Consider the following 17,190-nt stretch of genomic DNA (forward strand, 5'->3'; position numbering starts at 1 on the left):
TGCAGGAGGGGTGCAGCAGGGGGCTCAGGGCAGGGGATTGGGGTGCAGGAGGGTTTGGGGGGCTGCAGGCTCCGGCCCGGCACCACTTACCTAGAGCAGCTCTGGGGTGGCAGTGGCGTGCAGCGGGGCTAAGGCAGGCTCCCTGCCTACCCTGGCCCCGCACTGCTCCTGGAAGTAACCAGCATGTCCAACAGTGGCTCCTGGGGGTGGGGTGGGGCAGGCAGCTCCACCGCATGCTGCCCTCACCTCATAGACTCATAGGTCAGAAGGGACCAATATGATCATCTAGTCTGACCTCCTGCACAAGGCAGGCCACAAAACCCTACCCATACACATTTATAACAACCCCTAACCCATGACTGAGTTATTGAAATCCTCAAAATTGAGATTTGAAGACCTCAAGCTGCAGGGAATCCACCAGCAAGCGACCCATGCCCCACGCTGCAGAGGAAGGCGAAAAACCTCCAGGGCCTCTGCCAATCCGCCCTGGAGGAAAATTCCTTCCCGACCCCAAATATGGCGATCAGCTAAACCCTGAGCATGTGGGCAAGACTCACCAGCCAGCACCCAAGAAAGAATTCTCTGCAGTAACTCAGTTCCCATCCCATCCAACATCCCCTCACAGACCATTGAGCAGACTTATCTGCCGATAATCCAAGATCAATTGCCCAAATTAAACTATCCCATCATAACATCCCCTCCATATACTTATCAAGCTTAGTCTTAAAGCCAGATAAGTCTTTTGCCCCCACTACTTCCCTCGGAAGGCTGTTCCAGAACTTCACTCCCCTAATGGTTAGAAACCTTCGTCTAATTTCAAGTCTAAACTTCCTAATATCCAGTTTGTACCCATTCGTCCTTGTGCCTACATTAGTACTAAACTTAAATAATTCCTCTCCCTCCCTAACGTTAATCCCCCTGATATATTTATATAGAGCAAGCATATCCCCCCGGAGCCTTCTTTTGGCCAGGCTAAACAAGCCAAGCTCTTTGAGTCTCCTTTCATAAGGCAGATTTTCCATTCCTCGGATCATCCTAGTAGCCCGTCTCTGAACCTGTTCCAGTTTGAATTCATCCTTCTTAAACATGGGACACCAGAACTGCACACAATATTCCAGGTGGGGTCTCACCAGCGCCGTATATAACGGCACTAACACCTCCTTCTCCTTGCTGGAAATACCTCGCCTGATGCATCCTAAAACCGCATTTGCTTTTTTAACAGCCATATCGCATTGGCGGCTCATAGTCATCCTGCTATCAACCAATACCCCAAGGTCCTTCTCCTCCTCCGTCGCTTCCAACTGATGCGTCCCCAACGTATATCTAAAATTCTTATTATTAATCCCTAAGTGCATGACCTTGCACTTTTCACTATTATATTTCATCCTATTACTATTACTCCAGTTTACAAGGTGGTCCAGATCTTCCTGAATAGTATCCCGGTCCTTCTCCGTGTTAGCAATACCCCCCAGCTTCGTGTCATCCGCAAACTTTATTAACACATTCCCGCTCTTTGTGCCAAGGTCAGTAATAAATAGGTTAAATAAGATCGGTCCCAAAACCGATCCTTGAGGGACTCCGCTAGTAACCTCCTTCCAGCCTGACAGTTCACCCTTCAGTACGACCCGCTGGAGTCTCCCCTTTAACCAGTTCCTTATCCACCTTACAACTTTCACATTCATCCCCATCTTTTCCAATTTAACTAACAGTTCCCCATGCGGAACCGTGTCAAACGCCTTACTGAAATCGAGGTAAATTAGATCTACCGCATTTCCTTTGTCTAAGTAATCCGTCACCTTCTCAAAGAAGGAGATCAGGTTGGTTTGGCACGATCTACCTTTAGTAAATCCATGTTGCAATTCGTCCCAATTACCATTGACCTCAATGTCCTTAACTACTTTCTCCCTTAAAATTTTTTCCAAGACCTTACACACGACAGACGTCAAGCTAACAGGCCTATAATTACCCGGATCACTTTTATTCCCTTTCTTAAAAATAGGAACTACGTTAGCAATTCTCCAGTCGTACGGTACAACCCCCGAGTTTACCGATTGCTTAAAAATTCTCGCTAACGGGCTCGCAATTTCACGCGCCAGTTCCTTTAATATCCTCGGATGGAGATTGTCCAGGCCCTCCGATTTTGTCCCATTAAGCTGTTCAAGTTTGGCCTCTACCTCAGATGCGGTAATATCCACCTCCATATCCACATTCCATTTATCATCCCTAAACTCTTCACTAGTCTTATTAAAGACCGAGGCAAAGTACTTATTTACCATCCCCGAAGCTCCCATTGGCCACGGCTCCCTGTTCCCGGCCAATGGGAGTTGTGGGGGGTGGTGCCTGCAGGCAAGGGCAGCGCATAGAGCCCTCTGACCCTCCTCCGCCAGGGGCCACAAGGATATGCTTCCAGGAGCGGCGCAGGGCCAGGGCAGGCAGGGACCCTGCCTTAGCCCCGTTGCGCCACGGGGCTGGCAATCCCGTGGGCCAGACTGAAAGCCCTGTCGGGCTGGATCTGGCCCACGGACCATAGTTTGCCCTCCGCTGTGCTAGAGAGCCTAATGATTATGGGGCTGACCCAACCAGGTGCTGGGCACCCTCAACTCATGGAGTCAATGGGAGCGAAGGATACACTCCGCCTTCCAGGCATTATATAACGTAAGATCATTATTATTCAAAGCCAGGTCAGTGCAGCATCTCCCTCTTTAAGCAGAAAGTGTGTATACTGGAGATATAAATGGAAGACATGCTTTGCCCGTGACTGTGGTCTGGTATTTTAGGATGATATGTCACAGCTGTCATATTACAATTCTGCTGATTAATGCAGCTAAATTTGCATATTAATCAATATACTCAATGACTGGGAGTAAAAAAAAAAAATCTGCACAGTCTCTACAACACATCTGGGCAATTCATAGATTTTTTTTTTTTTACTCCCAGTCATTGAGTATATTGATTAATATGCAAATGATCAACATGCAGGAAATGCAAAGTTGATTACTAGGGCCCTACCAAATTCACAGCCATGAAAAGCACATCATGGACCGTGAAATCTGGTCTCCCCCTGTGAAATCTGGTCTTTTGTGAGTTTTTACCCTATGCTGTATAGATTGCACAGGAAAAACCAGTGTTTCTTAAATTGGGGGGCCTGACCCAAAAGGTAGTTGCAGGGGGGTGGCAAGGTTTTTTTGGGGGGGCGGGGAGTGGGCGGGTCGTGGTATTGTCACCCTAACTTCTGCGCTGCCTTCAGAGCTGGGCAGTCAGAGACTGGCAGCTGTTGGCTGGCTGCCCAGCTCTGAAGGCAGCGCTCCGTCAACAGCAGCACAGAAGTAAGTTTGGCAATACCATATCAAGCCACCCTTACTCTGCACTGCTGTCTTCAGAGCTGGGCGACTGGAGAGTGGCAGCTGCTAACTGAGGGCCCAGCTCTACAAGCAGCAGCGCAGAAGTAAGGGTGGCAATACCATACCTCGCCATCCTTACTTCTGCGCTGCTGCTGGCAGCGGCTCTGTCTTCAGAGTGGGGCTCCTGACCAGCTGCCCAGCTCTGAATGCAGTGCCACTGCCAACAGCAGCGCAGAAGTAAAGGTAGCAATACTGTAACTCCACCTACAATAACCTTGAGACAAACACACACACACACCCCCCGACAACTCCTTTTTTGGGTCAGGACCCCTACAATTACAACACCATGAAATTTCAGATTTAAATAGCTAAAATCATGAAATTTACGATTTTTAAAATCCTATGACAGTGATATTAACCAAAATGGACCATGAATTTAGTAGGGCCCTATTAATGACACATCCAAACAAGGATGAAATTAATGCACTTATTTAATATAAAAATCTGACATACATCAGAGTCCCTGAATAGCCAAAAGGCTAAGAGGGGAAGGCACTGGGGGATGGTTCAGTTTATGAACAGTGCTTGGAATATATAGATGCACGACTCCCATTAATGTTATTCTTCATTCCTAGTACATTACACCAAAAATCTACTCCAAGGCATAGTTAAAAAGTACGAATGAGACTCTGTGTGAAAGGGGGAAATGTGAGCTCATGCGTGATGCTCATGTACAAAGAAGCTAAGTAATCAAGATGAAAGAAAACATAGCTGCAGGCACAGAGCACAAGAAAGTTGTGGCATGAAGGACGACAAACAGGATCTCCACCAGTGTGTAGAAGGAGGGGTAATAGGGATAGCATAATTCTCAATCAATGAGCTAAGGCAGGGATTGACTGGGCACTGTATAATGGGTCATGAATGATGAGCTAGTGAATAGGATCCTGGACTGGGACTAAGGAGAAATTGATTCTATCCCTGGCTCAGCCCCAGACTTCCCATGTGACTTTGGGCAAGTTCTTAATGTGATCTGTGGGCAGAGGACTTCAATCTCCATAACTATCACCCAACACCGCATCCATTTTCAGAAAGAGAAATAAGAGTTCTTACTTGTTTCACCGGGAGCACTTGGATCAGAGGAAAAGAAGAGGACATCGATAAGATTGCATGCTGGACCAGAGTGATACTGATTTAGTGTGTTTAAAGCTCTGCCAAAGAAGAGAATATAAAAGTTGCAAATTTAAAGGGGACTCCTTCAGAAGCTCCTTATCATGGAGAAACCCTGGTGAACAACAGTAACATTCCCTCCCTCACAAGGGACCCTTAGTGTCTAACCATCTAGACATGGATCCAAGCCACAAAGTTCAAATCTGAAGTGGGACTTTCCCAACAGTGTTCAGGCCTGAGGGCTTAGTCTGCGCCCCTCTCCACTAGCAACTGGTTCCTTGGTTTGGTTGTTAAGCTAGAAGCTATCCTTCTGGGCTTTTGCGCTTCCCCCTAGCCATACAGAGACCTGGCAAGTGAATAAACTTTGCATTCTAAAAAGGGCAACTGTCATAGATTATAGTGCAGGCAGGTATCAGAGCACCTAGGCCTGTATTAAGATTAACAGGGTACAGCTTCAGTGGCTGGAGTATCACACATCCCATGAATGGGGACTGTGCAACTACAGTAATACCTCAGTGATACTCGCTAAAGCAGTACCTCACGAAGTATAGCCCAGTGTTATTTTGCACAGTGTCTCTCACAGAAACTGCATCTGAAAATGCTTTATACAGATAAATAATCTAATCACAGAGTTACACAACACAGATAGAGAAAAATTATAAGGTACAGTGAGAAGGAAAGGACAGGTTTTCAGAGATCTAAAAACAAGATGGAGAGATAATGAGATGGAAGGAGGCAGGGGGGAAGTTCCTGGCAGCAAAAGCTGCAGCAGAGAAACTCTCCCATCAGTAGAGGCAAAAGTGTACAGAAGGACAGAGAGGGAATGTGGTAGTGAGAGGAGAGAGAGGAATCAGATCAGTGAGGTAAACTAAGGCAAGTCCCTGGGGGGTTTCCTTAAAGAGCAAAGCTGTTTTGAACTGGATCCTGAACTGAATGAGGAGCCAGGGGAGTTGTCTGAGAGTGTGAGTGATATGAAAGGTAGGCAGTAGCTTACTTTTTCAGCCTCTTGTAGGTGACATCATTGGCTAGCTTAAGCAGGCGGTAGGAATTCTCTTGGCCCAAGCTCAACAGGCCATCTCGAGACTCCTCAAAGGCGACAGTAACTGATTTGGGGGTTATGCGGGTCACAATTCCTGTGGAAAGTGGATCATCCTGACCAGCAGATTCATAAAGACCCACAATGTCACCTGCAAAAACAAGCCACAGCAGAGAAGAAAACTCAGTGCACAATAGGCCAAATGATGTTCGCTAGCCAACACAGATGAGGTCTGAAGAGGAGCTTCTCTGAGGAGACAGTGAGCCAGTCCTCCAGCTGCTGTAAATCAGCATAGGCCGTTGAAATCAGTGGACTCCTCCCAAAGTAAACCCACGAGGATCTTGCCCTTTTTTTCACCACCAGGTTAACACTTGCATCAAACTCCTAAGGAAAGGATTTATTCTCTTAGATGACAGAGAGCCACTCCTTAAAGCAGGGGTGGGCACACTTTTTGACCTGAGGGCCACACCTGGGTGGTGAAATTGTATGCAGGGCCATGAAAGTAGGGCTGGGGCAGGGGGTTGGGGTGTAGGAGGGAGTGTAGGGTGTGGGAGGGAGTATGGTATGCAGGAAGGGGCTCAGGGAAAGGGGTTGGGGCGCAGGCGGGGTACAGCAGGGGGCTCAGGACAGGGGGTAGAGGTGCAGGAGATTGCAGCAGGGGGCTCAAGGCAAGTCCTTAAGGGGGTTCAGGGCAGAGGGTTGGGATGTGGGGTGTAGGAGGGGTTTAGGGTGCAGGCTCCAGCCCGGCGCCACTTACCACGAGCGGCTCTGGGGTGGCAGCAGCACGCAGCAGGGCTAAGGCAGGCTCCCTGCCTGCCCTGTCCCTTTGCTGCTCCTGGAAGCGGACAGCATATCCAGCAGGGGCTTCTTAGGGGGACGGGGGAGCAGCTCCACCACGCACTGCCCTCGCCTGTGGGTACCCCCCCCGCCGAAGCTCCCATTGGCCATGGTTCCCCGTTCCCGGCCAATTGGAGTTGCGAGGGGCAGTGCCTGCAGGCGAGGGCAACACATGGAGCCCTCTACCCCCCTCTCCACCAGGGGCCACAGGAACGTGGTGCCGGCTGCTTCCAGGAGCAGTCCAGGGCAGGCAGGGAGCCTGCCTTAGCCCCGCTGCCTCACAGGGCTGGCAATCCCACAGGCCAGACTGAAAGCCCTGACAGGCCGGATGGGGCCCGTGGGCCATAGTTTACCCATCCCTGCCTTAAAGCAACAACCCACTCACATACCAGTCCCTTTCGCCTCCTCTTTCATTCTCCCTCCTAAAACATTTATTCATTCTGGGATACATTCTGCCCTGCACAATGAGAAGTGTTCAGACACTAGTAATCCCCAAACCAACTGCGCTGGACTTCGGCTTCTGTGCCAGGGACCAGCAACAAAGTGCTCTTCCAGAGCCAGCCCTCAGGGAAATGATGTGCATTTACCAGGCTCTGGGGGTGCTTTTCTGAAAGCTCTTGTCTCTCTGAACTTCAGACAATTTATTGCAAACAGCTTTTTTCCTTACAATGACTGAGAGGACATGATATCGTGCTCCTTCCAAATTACTGCTCTGCTGTATGTCAGCTGCTAGGGCTAAGAAACGAATGAGCGAGACCTGACATTCAGATGGAATCACAGTTCATTTTAGCTTAGAGATGGGTCTCTGCTGATCAAGCTACTTGGTTTAATTATAAAATAGTGGTTTAACGAGATGGATGTCTGCCAAGAAAGCAACTTAGCTGCAACCACTAGGTTGAGACCATCTAAAATTATATTTTTGAATCATGAGCTACAAGAAGTTCTAGTTAATAAGACCTATTAAATCTTACTTTAAAATGATTCCATACTTATAATTTACCACTGCAACAGTGTAATTCCTCTTTGAATAGTATTGATATATGCCATTTTTTGCCCCAGTGGCAAGATCCAGATTTAGGCCAAGTCGTTTTCATTTCAAAGGTTCCTCTGTGGGTTGAAGTCAGGCTGAAGATAAATATTTTTAATTAAACCCTAAAGTCTGTCTTTGAAATAATACTAAAAAAGCAGGGTTGTAATCAGAAAAAGGTCTGTGCTCCCATGGCACCTGTTTAGTCAATAGATTCGCTGCCTCTGGAGTAGACTATGCCATGGAGGTACAGCCCTGCAATGAGGACAGTGCAGTCACACCGTCCCAGGGGGACTACAGGGAGGACACCTCCCTGAACTCTCCAGTATGCAGGAGGAGCATGCTTAATAGTACCTTTATGTGGTAAAGACTATATTATACTTAATACCCCTTTATGGGGTGCAGCCTGCTCCTCTCACGTGCTGGTTCTGCACTGTGGGTCAGTACAGTGGACGTGAAAGGCAGGACCCACTGTCTCTCCATCCCCAGAAGAGAAGGGAGGAAACAGTCCCTGTGCGCAAGGACAGCAATTCTGAAAAAGGAGGGGAGAAGGTGCCTTGCGCTACATCCTTGTCAGATGCACACGGGGCACCCGGGCACAAACTGGTTATTCAGATTCATAGATTACAAGGCCAGAAGGGACAGCTGCGATCATCTAATCTGACCTCTTTTATAACACAGGTCATAGGACTTTCCCATAATAATTCCTAAAATGTCCCTTTTAGAAAATCATCCAATCTTGATTTAAAAATTGCCAGTGAGAGAATCCACCACAACCCTTGGTAATTGTTCCAGTGGTTGATAACTCTCACTGTTAAAAATTTACACCTTATTTCTAGTCTGAATTTGTCTATCTTCAACCTCCAGCCATCTGCGTGTTCAAGTCACATCTAATTATTTCACAAACAAATCCCAGTTTTTACAGATGTTAGCACGCAAAGCCAATTATGGGAGAGCAAACTGAATTCTAGCCTTCCTCATGCAGCATCAACAAAATCACCAGCTACAATCTGACTGCCCTCGTAGCTTCTTTTGTACTGACAGTGATGTACAGTGAGAGATGGATAGAAAGAAAGAACAGAGTCAGATTGGCTGATCCCAGGCTGAGTTGGGAGGGTAAACAACTTCATCTTTTGAATTGCAAGATGAGCAAGTTTGATCTAGAAGACAATGGGCTAACAATTTCATATTTCTAAAGCACCTTTCATTCCAAAGGAGATCAAAGTGTTCCACAAACTTAAATTAACAACAACTGGTACACTTCTCCCACCTTTGAAAAGCAGCCTCCACAGGGGAAAAATGAAGCAACCTTATACAATAATTCAGGACAAGAAGAGAGCAATCCACGTTCCAGTTAGAACTAAGGGACAGTTTCAGTAAGTAGAATATAATTACCTGAACTTGGCGTTTGGCCAGAACAACAGTGGCAACCCTGCTTTTTTGAAGAAAGCTGTGAGATTTTTTAATGAAAGAGATCAGGGCTGCTTTTTCATATTTTATCTAATCCTCCCAACCCTATATGGGGGCACTGATTCAGGAGATGGGTCTCTTCCTCCTGATTCACCAGCACCACTTCCTGCTGCACCTTAAGTGTTCCTATAAGGTCTCTCATCTGAGCACTGAGCTGGCTCAACCCTGCTTAGAATGAGTGATCTGATGAGCAGAAGGTGGCATGGCTGCAGGCTGAGAATAAATGTGGAACCCCACAGTGTCATTCAGACTGTCACTTTTTGGACAATAAATCCACCTTTTGTAACTGGAGACATAACTGAGTTACAGACAGGGTTGCCAATCCTCTCAGATTGTCCTGGAGTCTCCAGGAATTAAAAGATGAATCTTTAATTAAAGATTGTGTCATGTGATGAAACCTCCTGGAATATGTCCAACCAGACTTGCCAACCCTAGTTTACAGACAGCATTGGGCATTTATTTTACACCATTGAGTAATGCAACACAGGCAAACCTCTACCAGCTGGTGATTACATACCAAGGGTGGCCTTTCATAGACAGAATAATTTCATATTACAACTAAGGCCCATAATATTATATCCATCCATATGGCACTGCCTGTATAAGTGACACTTAAAATCTCCCAGTGACCATATGACTTTCTCGGCTTAGGCATAAAGGGACAGATTTGCAAAGGCATTTAGGCACTTAAGATATAGATAGATTCTTGGTGAGATTTTACAGAAGTCCCTAAATGAGTTAAGTGTCTAACTCACTTAGGCACTTCTCACTGAGAACCTATCTGCATCTTTAGGTGCCTAAATACCTTTACAAATTTGACTCAAAGAGGATGAGTTCAAGAGAATTTTTGCAATGGGACAAATTTTAAAATGAGAGCATCTCCCAGCCTAGCACTGTCTATGCTCCCTATGCTCTTACGGACAAGATGTATGTTTTTATAAACGTGGTTTCTCCTGCTGCTTTATCCTGCGATGATGTCATAATCCTGGGGTGGCATGACAAATCCTTTGCACCAGAAAACACTCTATGTCAACAATTCAGCAAAATGACACAAGAGATAGGGAAGTGTAATTACTATTGTACAAGGCACTGGTGAGATCTCATCTAGAATATTGTGTGCAATTCTGGTCTCCCATGTCACTTGCTGGTTTGAACTAGAGTAACTGGTGGATTCTCTGTAACTTGGGCTTCAGTAACTCTACCACAGGTTATGGGAATATTGCAGGAGTGAATGGGAGAGGTTCTGTGTGGCCCTCAACGTGCAAGAGGTCAGCCTATATGATCATGATGGTCCCTTCTGGCCCTGTTGTCATAGTGTAATTCCTCAATCTGAACCTTAGAGTTCAAATATGAGGTACTAGCATAAATTCCTCTAAGCTTAATTACCAGCTTAGATCTGATATCGCTGCCACCACCAAAAATTCCAGTGTTTGGCTCACTCTGGTCTCCCCAAAACCTTCCCTGGGGGACCCCAAGACTCAGATGCCCTGAGTCTCACCACAAAGGGAAATAACCCCCCTCCCCTTGTCTTCTCTTTACTTCCTCCCCAGGCTTCCCCTCCGTGGGTTATCCTGGAAGATTACTGTACTTAAACTCCTTGAATTACAAAACAGAGAGGGCAATTTACCTTCCCCCCTCCTTCTTTTTCCCCCTCCCAGTCTTTCCCTGAGAGAGACCGTAATCCTGGCACAGGGATTTCTATCCCCTAGAGCCTCACTTAGAAAAGAAAATCCAACAGGTTTTAAAAAGAAAAGCTTTATATAAAAAGAAAGAAAAGACATAAAAATGGTCTCTGTATCAAGGTAACAATATACAGGGTCAATTGCTTAAAAGAAAAATATGAATAAACAGCCTTATTCAAAAAGAAATACAATTTAAACATCCCAGCAACTACACATATGTAAATACAAAAAAACAATAAAAGCCTATTGTTTTTCTACCTTTGTACTCACAACCTGGAAACAGAAGATTAGAAAAGCCTGGAGGTAAAGAGATCCTCTCTCAGAGCCGAGAGAGCACAGAGTCACAGACAAAAGACACACATCCGAAAATTCCCTCCCTGAGCTTTGAAAAATCCGGTTTCCTGATTGGTCCTCTGGTCAGGTGTTTGGTTCCCTTTGTTAACCCTTTCCAGGTAAAATAAACATTAACCCTTAGCTATCTGTTTATGACACTTGTAGTCTAGGAGTCTACAATGGATTGGGAAGAAGCAATCTCTACAGCTGAATCTCTACAGATTCAACATACACCTCTACCCCAATATAACGCTGTTTTCGGGAGCCAAAAAAATCTTACCATGTTATAGGTGAAACCCGCGTTATATCGAACTTGCTTTGATCCACCGGAGTGCACAGCCCTGCCCCTGGGAGCACTGCTTTACCGCGTTATATCCGAATTCGTGTTATATCGGGTTGCGTTCTATCGGGGTAGAGGTGTATAATGAGTATGCGTTTCCCCTCTTTTAGCCTCAATTGTTCAGCCTTTTCAAAAATATTAATAATACAAAGGATATTACAAAAATACATGATTAACCTTTCACCTTACATCCTTTATCAGCAGTAGAAATGTTACATACCAGGCCCAAAGCTGTTACAGGGCAGCTCTGCCTCTGGATCGTATTTTCTAGGCTGAAACGTTACAAGTAGCCGTCCGTACAGCCCAGTTCTTTGACTGGCTACTTGCAGTTTGAGCAAGCAGACCCCTCTGCGCTGGAGTTCTTTCAGGAAGATGCTTTCCCGCCATGCCCTGGAAAACATACACACAGCACTGCAATGCTTTGCAAGTAGATAGTACCAATCCACACTTTCAAATATAAAAGAGGAGACCAGGAGGGAGACGGACAGAGAAAGAGACCTCAGCAAAAAAATACAGTAAAGGGTTAGTCTAGACCAGGGGTCGGCAACCTTTCAGAAGTGCTGTGCCAAATCTTCATTGATTCACTCTAATTTAAGGTTTGGTGTGCCAGTAATACAGGTTAACATTTTTAGGTGGTCTTTCTATAAGGCTATAATATATAAGTAAGCTATCTGTTGTATGTAAAGTAAAAATGGTTTTTAAAATATTAAGAAGCTTCATTTAAAATTAAATTAAAATGCAGAGCCCCCCGGACCAGTGGCCAGGACCCGGGCAGTGTGAGTGCCACTGAAAATCAGCTCGCGTGCCGCCTTCGGCACACGTGCCATAGGTTGCCTACCCCTGGTCTAGACACAGTTTTTGTACCAATTTAACTATATTGGTTTAATGGGTATATTTACAGAAGTAAGCTATACCAGCACATGCACTTTTATACTAGAAGTACAGCCTCAACACTAGGGGGTTGCAACAATTTGACTATGTCAGCACAAATCAGTACAGAAACCTGCGTGTAGCCCAACCTTTGGAATCAGCTGTGAGGGATTGAGGGGGAGGACTGGCAAGCAAGCTTTAGAAGACTTACAAAACGGAAGTTAAGGTTGTACAGAATAAAGGCTAAATTGTGTCTTTAAGCATGGGGGTGTTGTATAAACTGCACTGCCTCAAGAGTTACCCTAGAGGGTAATGCGCCTCAGGCCTTGTCTACATTAGAAAGAATTTGCCAGTACAGTATAGCTATGCATGTGAAGTGCATCTGCACCACTGTAGAGCTTAAGTGTAGACACCCCCTATGCTGACAGAAGGGGTTCTCCTGTTAGCATAGGAAATCCACAACCCTGAAAAGCTATAGCTAGGCCAACAGAAGAATTTTTTTGCTGATGTAGTGCTGGATTTCTCACACTCCTGTGCAACATAGTTAAGGTTACCTGATCTTCTAGTTTAGACCAGCTCAAGGGCATGTCTCCCATTAAAATGCTACAGTGGCACAACTGTGGATTTTTCACAACTAGTGTAGACCAGCCCTAGGGCTTTTGCCAGCACAGCTATGTCAGTTATGGGGTATTTCCCCTCCTTCCCCCCAGACATAGTTATGTGAGCAAAACTGTAGACAGGCCTCAGTCACCCTCAGAGGCACATGCCCCTCGTGTCCTGCGAGAGGAGTGCAGTGGGTTAGTATGGGTTTGTATATGCAAACAGACTGTATCACTAACTATAGTGGTGTAGTTAATAAGTGGTACAGTCCTTCTAGTCCAGACGCTTAGAGCAGTATAAAGATGCCTTGTACCAGCACAGTTTATTCCCATAAGAGAAGGAGAATAAGCTACACTGCTATAAGGCACCTTTATACTGATCTAAGTGCACCCATAATCACTGTTGTGATTTAACTATTTCAGGAGGAAAAAATCCACACTTCTAATCAAAATAATTAAACTGGTACAAAAACTGTGTGTAGACCAGGCCTAAGGCTATGTCTACACTACTGCCTACGTCAGCATAACTTATATTGCTCAGGGATGTGAATAAACTATCCGAGTGACATAAGTTAATCGACAAAAGTGCTCGCATGCGCAGCGCTATGTTGGCAGGAGAGCTTCTCCCACCAACATAGCTCTTCTGCCATTCGCTGAGGTGGTTTTATTCGTCCTCACCAGACGTGCTGCAGCGGTACAGCTGCGCCGCTGCAATGCTGTACATGTAGACATGCCCCAATTTACTACTCCTCTACCCTGATATAACGCGACCCGATATAACATGAATTTGGATATAACACGGTAAAGCAGTGCTCCGGGGGGCAGGGCTGCGCACTCCGGTGGATCAAAGGAAGTTCGATGTAACGTGGTTTCACCTATAACGCGGTAAGATTTTTTTGGCTCCCGGGGACAGCGTTTTATTGAGGTAGAGGTGTACTTGCCTATACTCACAGCATATAATCATACCCCCTGTGCCAATGCAGCACCCATTTATTCCTTCACACCTGGTCTCAACAACCAGTAGACCACAGACAAACATAAGAGGGGCTCTTCACTCTTCCTTACTTCCCTATGTAAACCCATCATCCAAGTCACAATCTACCCTTTAGTGATTATAAAACCTCAAAGTATTTTATTTAAAAACATGAAGCCTGGATATTTTATATTACATGGAAAAATAATTGGAAAGTATTTAAATACAAACCTAAGTACGCTAAACCACCTTAAGAACACCCCCGTATACCACCAGCCTGTTCTTAATGTAATGAGAGCTTCCAGATATGCTAAAAAACAACAGATGCTATTTTTTTGGTGGAAAACACATCCTGACTGGCTACTTGTACAACTCAAATCATCTTGTTGTTTTTGGGCAGCCTAGTTTTACAGTTGTGAACATCTTAAACTCCATATAAGCACACATATTATAGATTCATAGATTCTAGGACTGGAAGGGACCTTGAGAGGTCATCAAGTCCAGTCCCCTGCCCTCATGGCAGGACCAAATACTGTCTAGACCATCCCTGATAGACATTTATCTAACCTACTTTTAAATATCTCCAGAAGATGGGAGATTCCACAACCTCCTGCCTAGGCAATTTATTGGCCAGTGTTTAACTACCCTGACAGTTAGGAACTTTTCCTAATGTCCAACCTAAACCTCCCTTGCTGCAGTTTAAGCCCATTGCTTCTTGCTCTATCCTTAGAGGCTAAGGTGAACAAGTTTTCTCCCCTCCCCCTGATGACACCTTTTAGATAACCTGAAAACTGCTATCATGTCCCCTCTCAGTCTTCTCTTTTCCAAACTAAACAAACCCATTCTTTCAGCCTTCCTTCACAGGTCATGTTCTCAAGATCTTTAATCATTCTTGTTGCTCTTCTCTGGACCCTCTCCAATTTTCTCCACATCTTTTCTTGAAATGCGGGTGCCCAGAACTGGACACAATACTCCGCAGTTGAGGCCTAACCAGCGCAGAGTAGAGCAGAAGAATGACTTCTCGTGTCTTGCTCACAAAACACCTGTTAATGCATCCCCAGAATCATGTTTGTTTGCTTTTTTTGCAACAGCATCACACTGCTGACTCATATTTAGCTTGTGGTCCACTATAACCCCTAGTTCCCTTTCTGCCATACTCCTTCCTAGACTGTGTCTTCCCATTTTGTATGTGTGAAACTGATTTTTCCTTCCTAAGCGGAGTACTTTGCATTTGTCTTTCTTAAATTTCATCCTGTTTACCTCAGACCATTTCTCCAATTTGTCCAGATCATTTTGAATTATGACCCTGTCCTCCAAAACAGTTGCAGTCCCTCCCAGTTTGGTATCATCTGCAAACGTAATAAGTGTACTTTCTATGCAAACATCTAAGTCAGATTAGCCTTTATAGTACAGGGTATGTTACCAAACTATTTTGAGACTGTGATGGTGTTCATGGACATATCGGCCCCAATCCTGCAAACGCACCCTCAATTTTACTTGCAGGAGCAGCCCTACTGAAATTAATGGGACTACTCACAGTAGTAAATTTAACGAGGAGTCCTTGTGGCACCTTAGAGACTAACAAATTTATTTGGGCATAAGCTTTCGTGGGCTAAAACCCACTTCATCAGATGCAACATACAGACGAACATGGCTACCCCTCTGAAAGTAGTAAACTTGAGTACATGCACAAATTTTTGCAGAATTGGGGGCATAATCCATGAGAGACACAGTTCCAGCCTTTCTAATGTTTGCTTGCTTTTTTTAAAGTTCAATTACAATTCTTTGGATTTTTCCCCCCCCCCTTAAATAACAGCTATGTCTTTACATCCTCAACTCCGCTTTGAGGAGAGGAACCAAGTTATTACGTACCCTTGTCTTATAGTTAGATTGTAATCCCTTTGGGACGGGGACTGTCTTTTTGTCCTGTGTTTGTACAACACCTAGCACAATGGCATCTTGATCCATGACTGGGGCTCCTAGGCAGTTATGCAATACAAATAAATAGTAATAACTACTACCAAATCACGGCTAAGGCCTATGCCTGCAAATGCTTATGTATGAGTCGTCGCACTGAGTTCAGTGGGATGACACACATAGCTAGACATTCACAGGATCATAGCCCAAACCAACAATTTCTATGTTACATTTGTAACTCACACATACAGGTCCTGCAAGCGGGCATGCATTGGCCCTTTCCGTGTAAAAAGTTTTTAAAAACAAAAAGGTATAAACATTGATTTCAACTAGATGATTCACACTCCTACATGTTTACAGGATCATGGCCTAAAACAATAATTTGTGTATTTTGCAATTTGTAGATATGCAGATTTGCATCCTTTTGTCCTGATTATTATTTGTATTATCATAGTGCCTAGGAGCCTTCCGCATGGCCCAGGACATCATTGTGCTAAAAATATGTTGCTAAATAAATAAATTGAAGTTAATTCCTTCCTCTGAGTCTCTCAGCATGTTTTATTTTTCCTCTGACTGCATGGGAAGTAATTTCTACATTAGAGAAATGTAGGGAAAAATTAGCATCAGGCTAAGTTTCCTTAAATTCCCAGACGTAGACAAGCCCCCAGATTGCTGTCCTTGGAGACCTTTATTGTATGTCTACACAGCAACAAGCCCCTAGCATTTAACATATAAACAATTACATACAACCCACAAGCAAACAAAACCCTACTAAAAGAAAACTATTTAAGTTGCAAAACATTCAAAAGTTTACAGCATAAATAACATTCTTTTAATTTTTTTTTTTAATAAAGTATAAAAATCATATTTTATAATGGAAAGTGTTGAGCAACCTTAATACAGGGGCTGATACCAGCCACTCACTCATGTCCACACACTTCTGAGTGGCAAGCACAGAATTCTATTATAATATGGCAGTGCTGGGATCCACAAGAGTGTGTGGGTGCTGCAGGGCGAGTTGCAGGACCAGATGGTTATGAGATGGGTTTGGAGGGAATCTACTGTCCCAAGTAGCTAATAAGGTGGGGTAATGCCGGATTGTGGGACTATAAGGTTATAAGAGAGGGGGAAGGGGTACCCAGAGAGGATGGTGGAGTTTCCTGGATCTCACAGGGATGGGGGTCCCCAAAAGGATACGGTGGGGTTCTTTATATGGGATGATGAGATGTCTCCATAGGGGATAGTGGGGCGCCTAGATTTCATTGGGGTGGGGGGGGTCACAATAGAGGCTATCGAAGGTCTCCATGAGGGTGGGGTGGGGAGTCCTGGATCTCACAGGGGATGGTGGGGGTTGCTAGCGCCCCGCAGGGGTCGTTATAGGGGGCTGTGGGGCCCCTGGATCTCATAGGGGATGATGGGGGTCCCCGTGGGGCTGGGGGACGCCGTGTCTCTGGCGGGGTCTCCCCCACCCCGGTACCTGGTCTCCTCGATCTCGGCCTCTCTCTCCTCCTGCAGCAGCTCCAGCTGCTGGGACACGAATTCCGGCACCGCCATGGGGCCCCTACAGCCGCTGCTTGCGCCGGGGCTGCGTTCCCGGC

At 45.4% G+C, this 17,190-nt stretch overlaps 1 protein-coding gene across 2 annotated transcripts in view; it reads right to left on the reverse strand.

Moving 5' to 3' along the window:
* The window catches only part of IGHMBP2 (immunoglobulin mu DNA binding protein 2), a 100,399-nt gene extending 83,218 nt beyond the window's left edge, over positions 1-17,181 (reverse strand). For both annotated transcript variants that reach the window (XM_032773114.2, XM_032773113.2), the window contains exons 1-4: positions 17,070-17,181; positions 11,454-11,623; positions 5,503-5,695; positions 4,452-4,549 (exon numbers count right to left, since the gene is read on the reverse strand). In XM_032773114.2, the coding sequence (XP_032629005.1) occupies positions 4,452-4,549; positions 5,503-5,695; positions 11,454-11,623; positions 17,070-17,146 (538 nt within the window). In that variant the 5' untranslated portion in view covers positions 17,147-17,181. The remainder of the gene's footprint in view (positions 1-4,451; positions 4,550-5,502; positions 5,696-11,453; positions 11,624-17,069) is intronic.
* Positions 17,182-17,190: the final 9 nt, after the last annotated feature.

Source organism: Chelonoidis abingdonii, chromosome 4, assembly GCF_003597395.2.
Source record: "Chelonoidis abingdonii isolate Lonesome George chromosome 4, CheloAbing_2.0, whole genome shotgun sequence".
NCBI lineage: Eukaryota > Metazoa > Chordata > Testudines > Testudinidae > Chelonoidis > Chelonoidis abingdonii.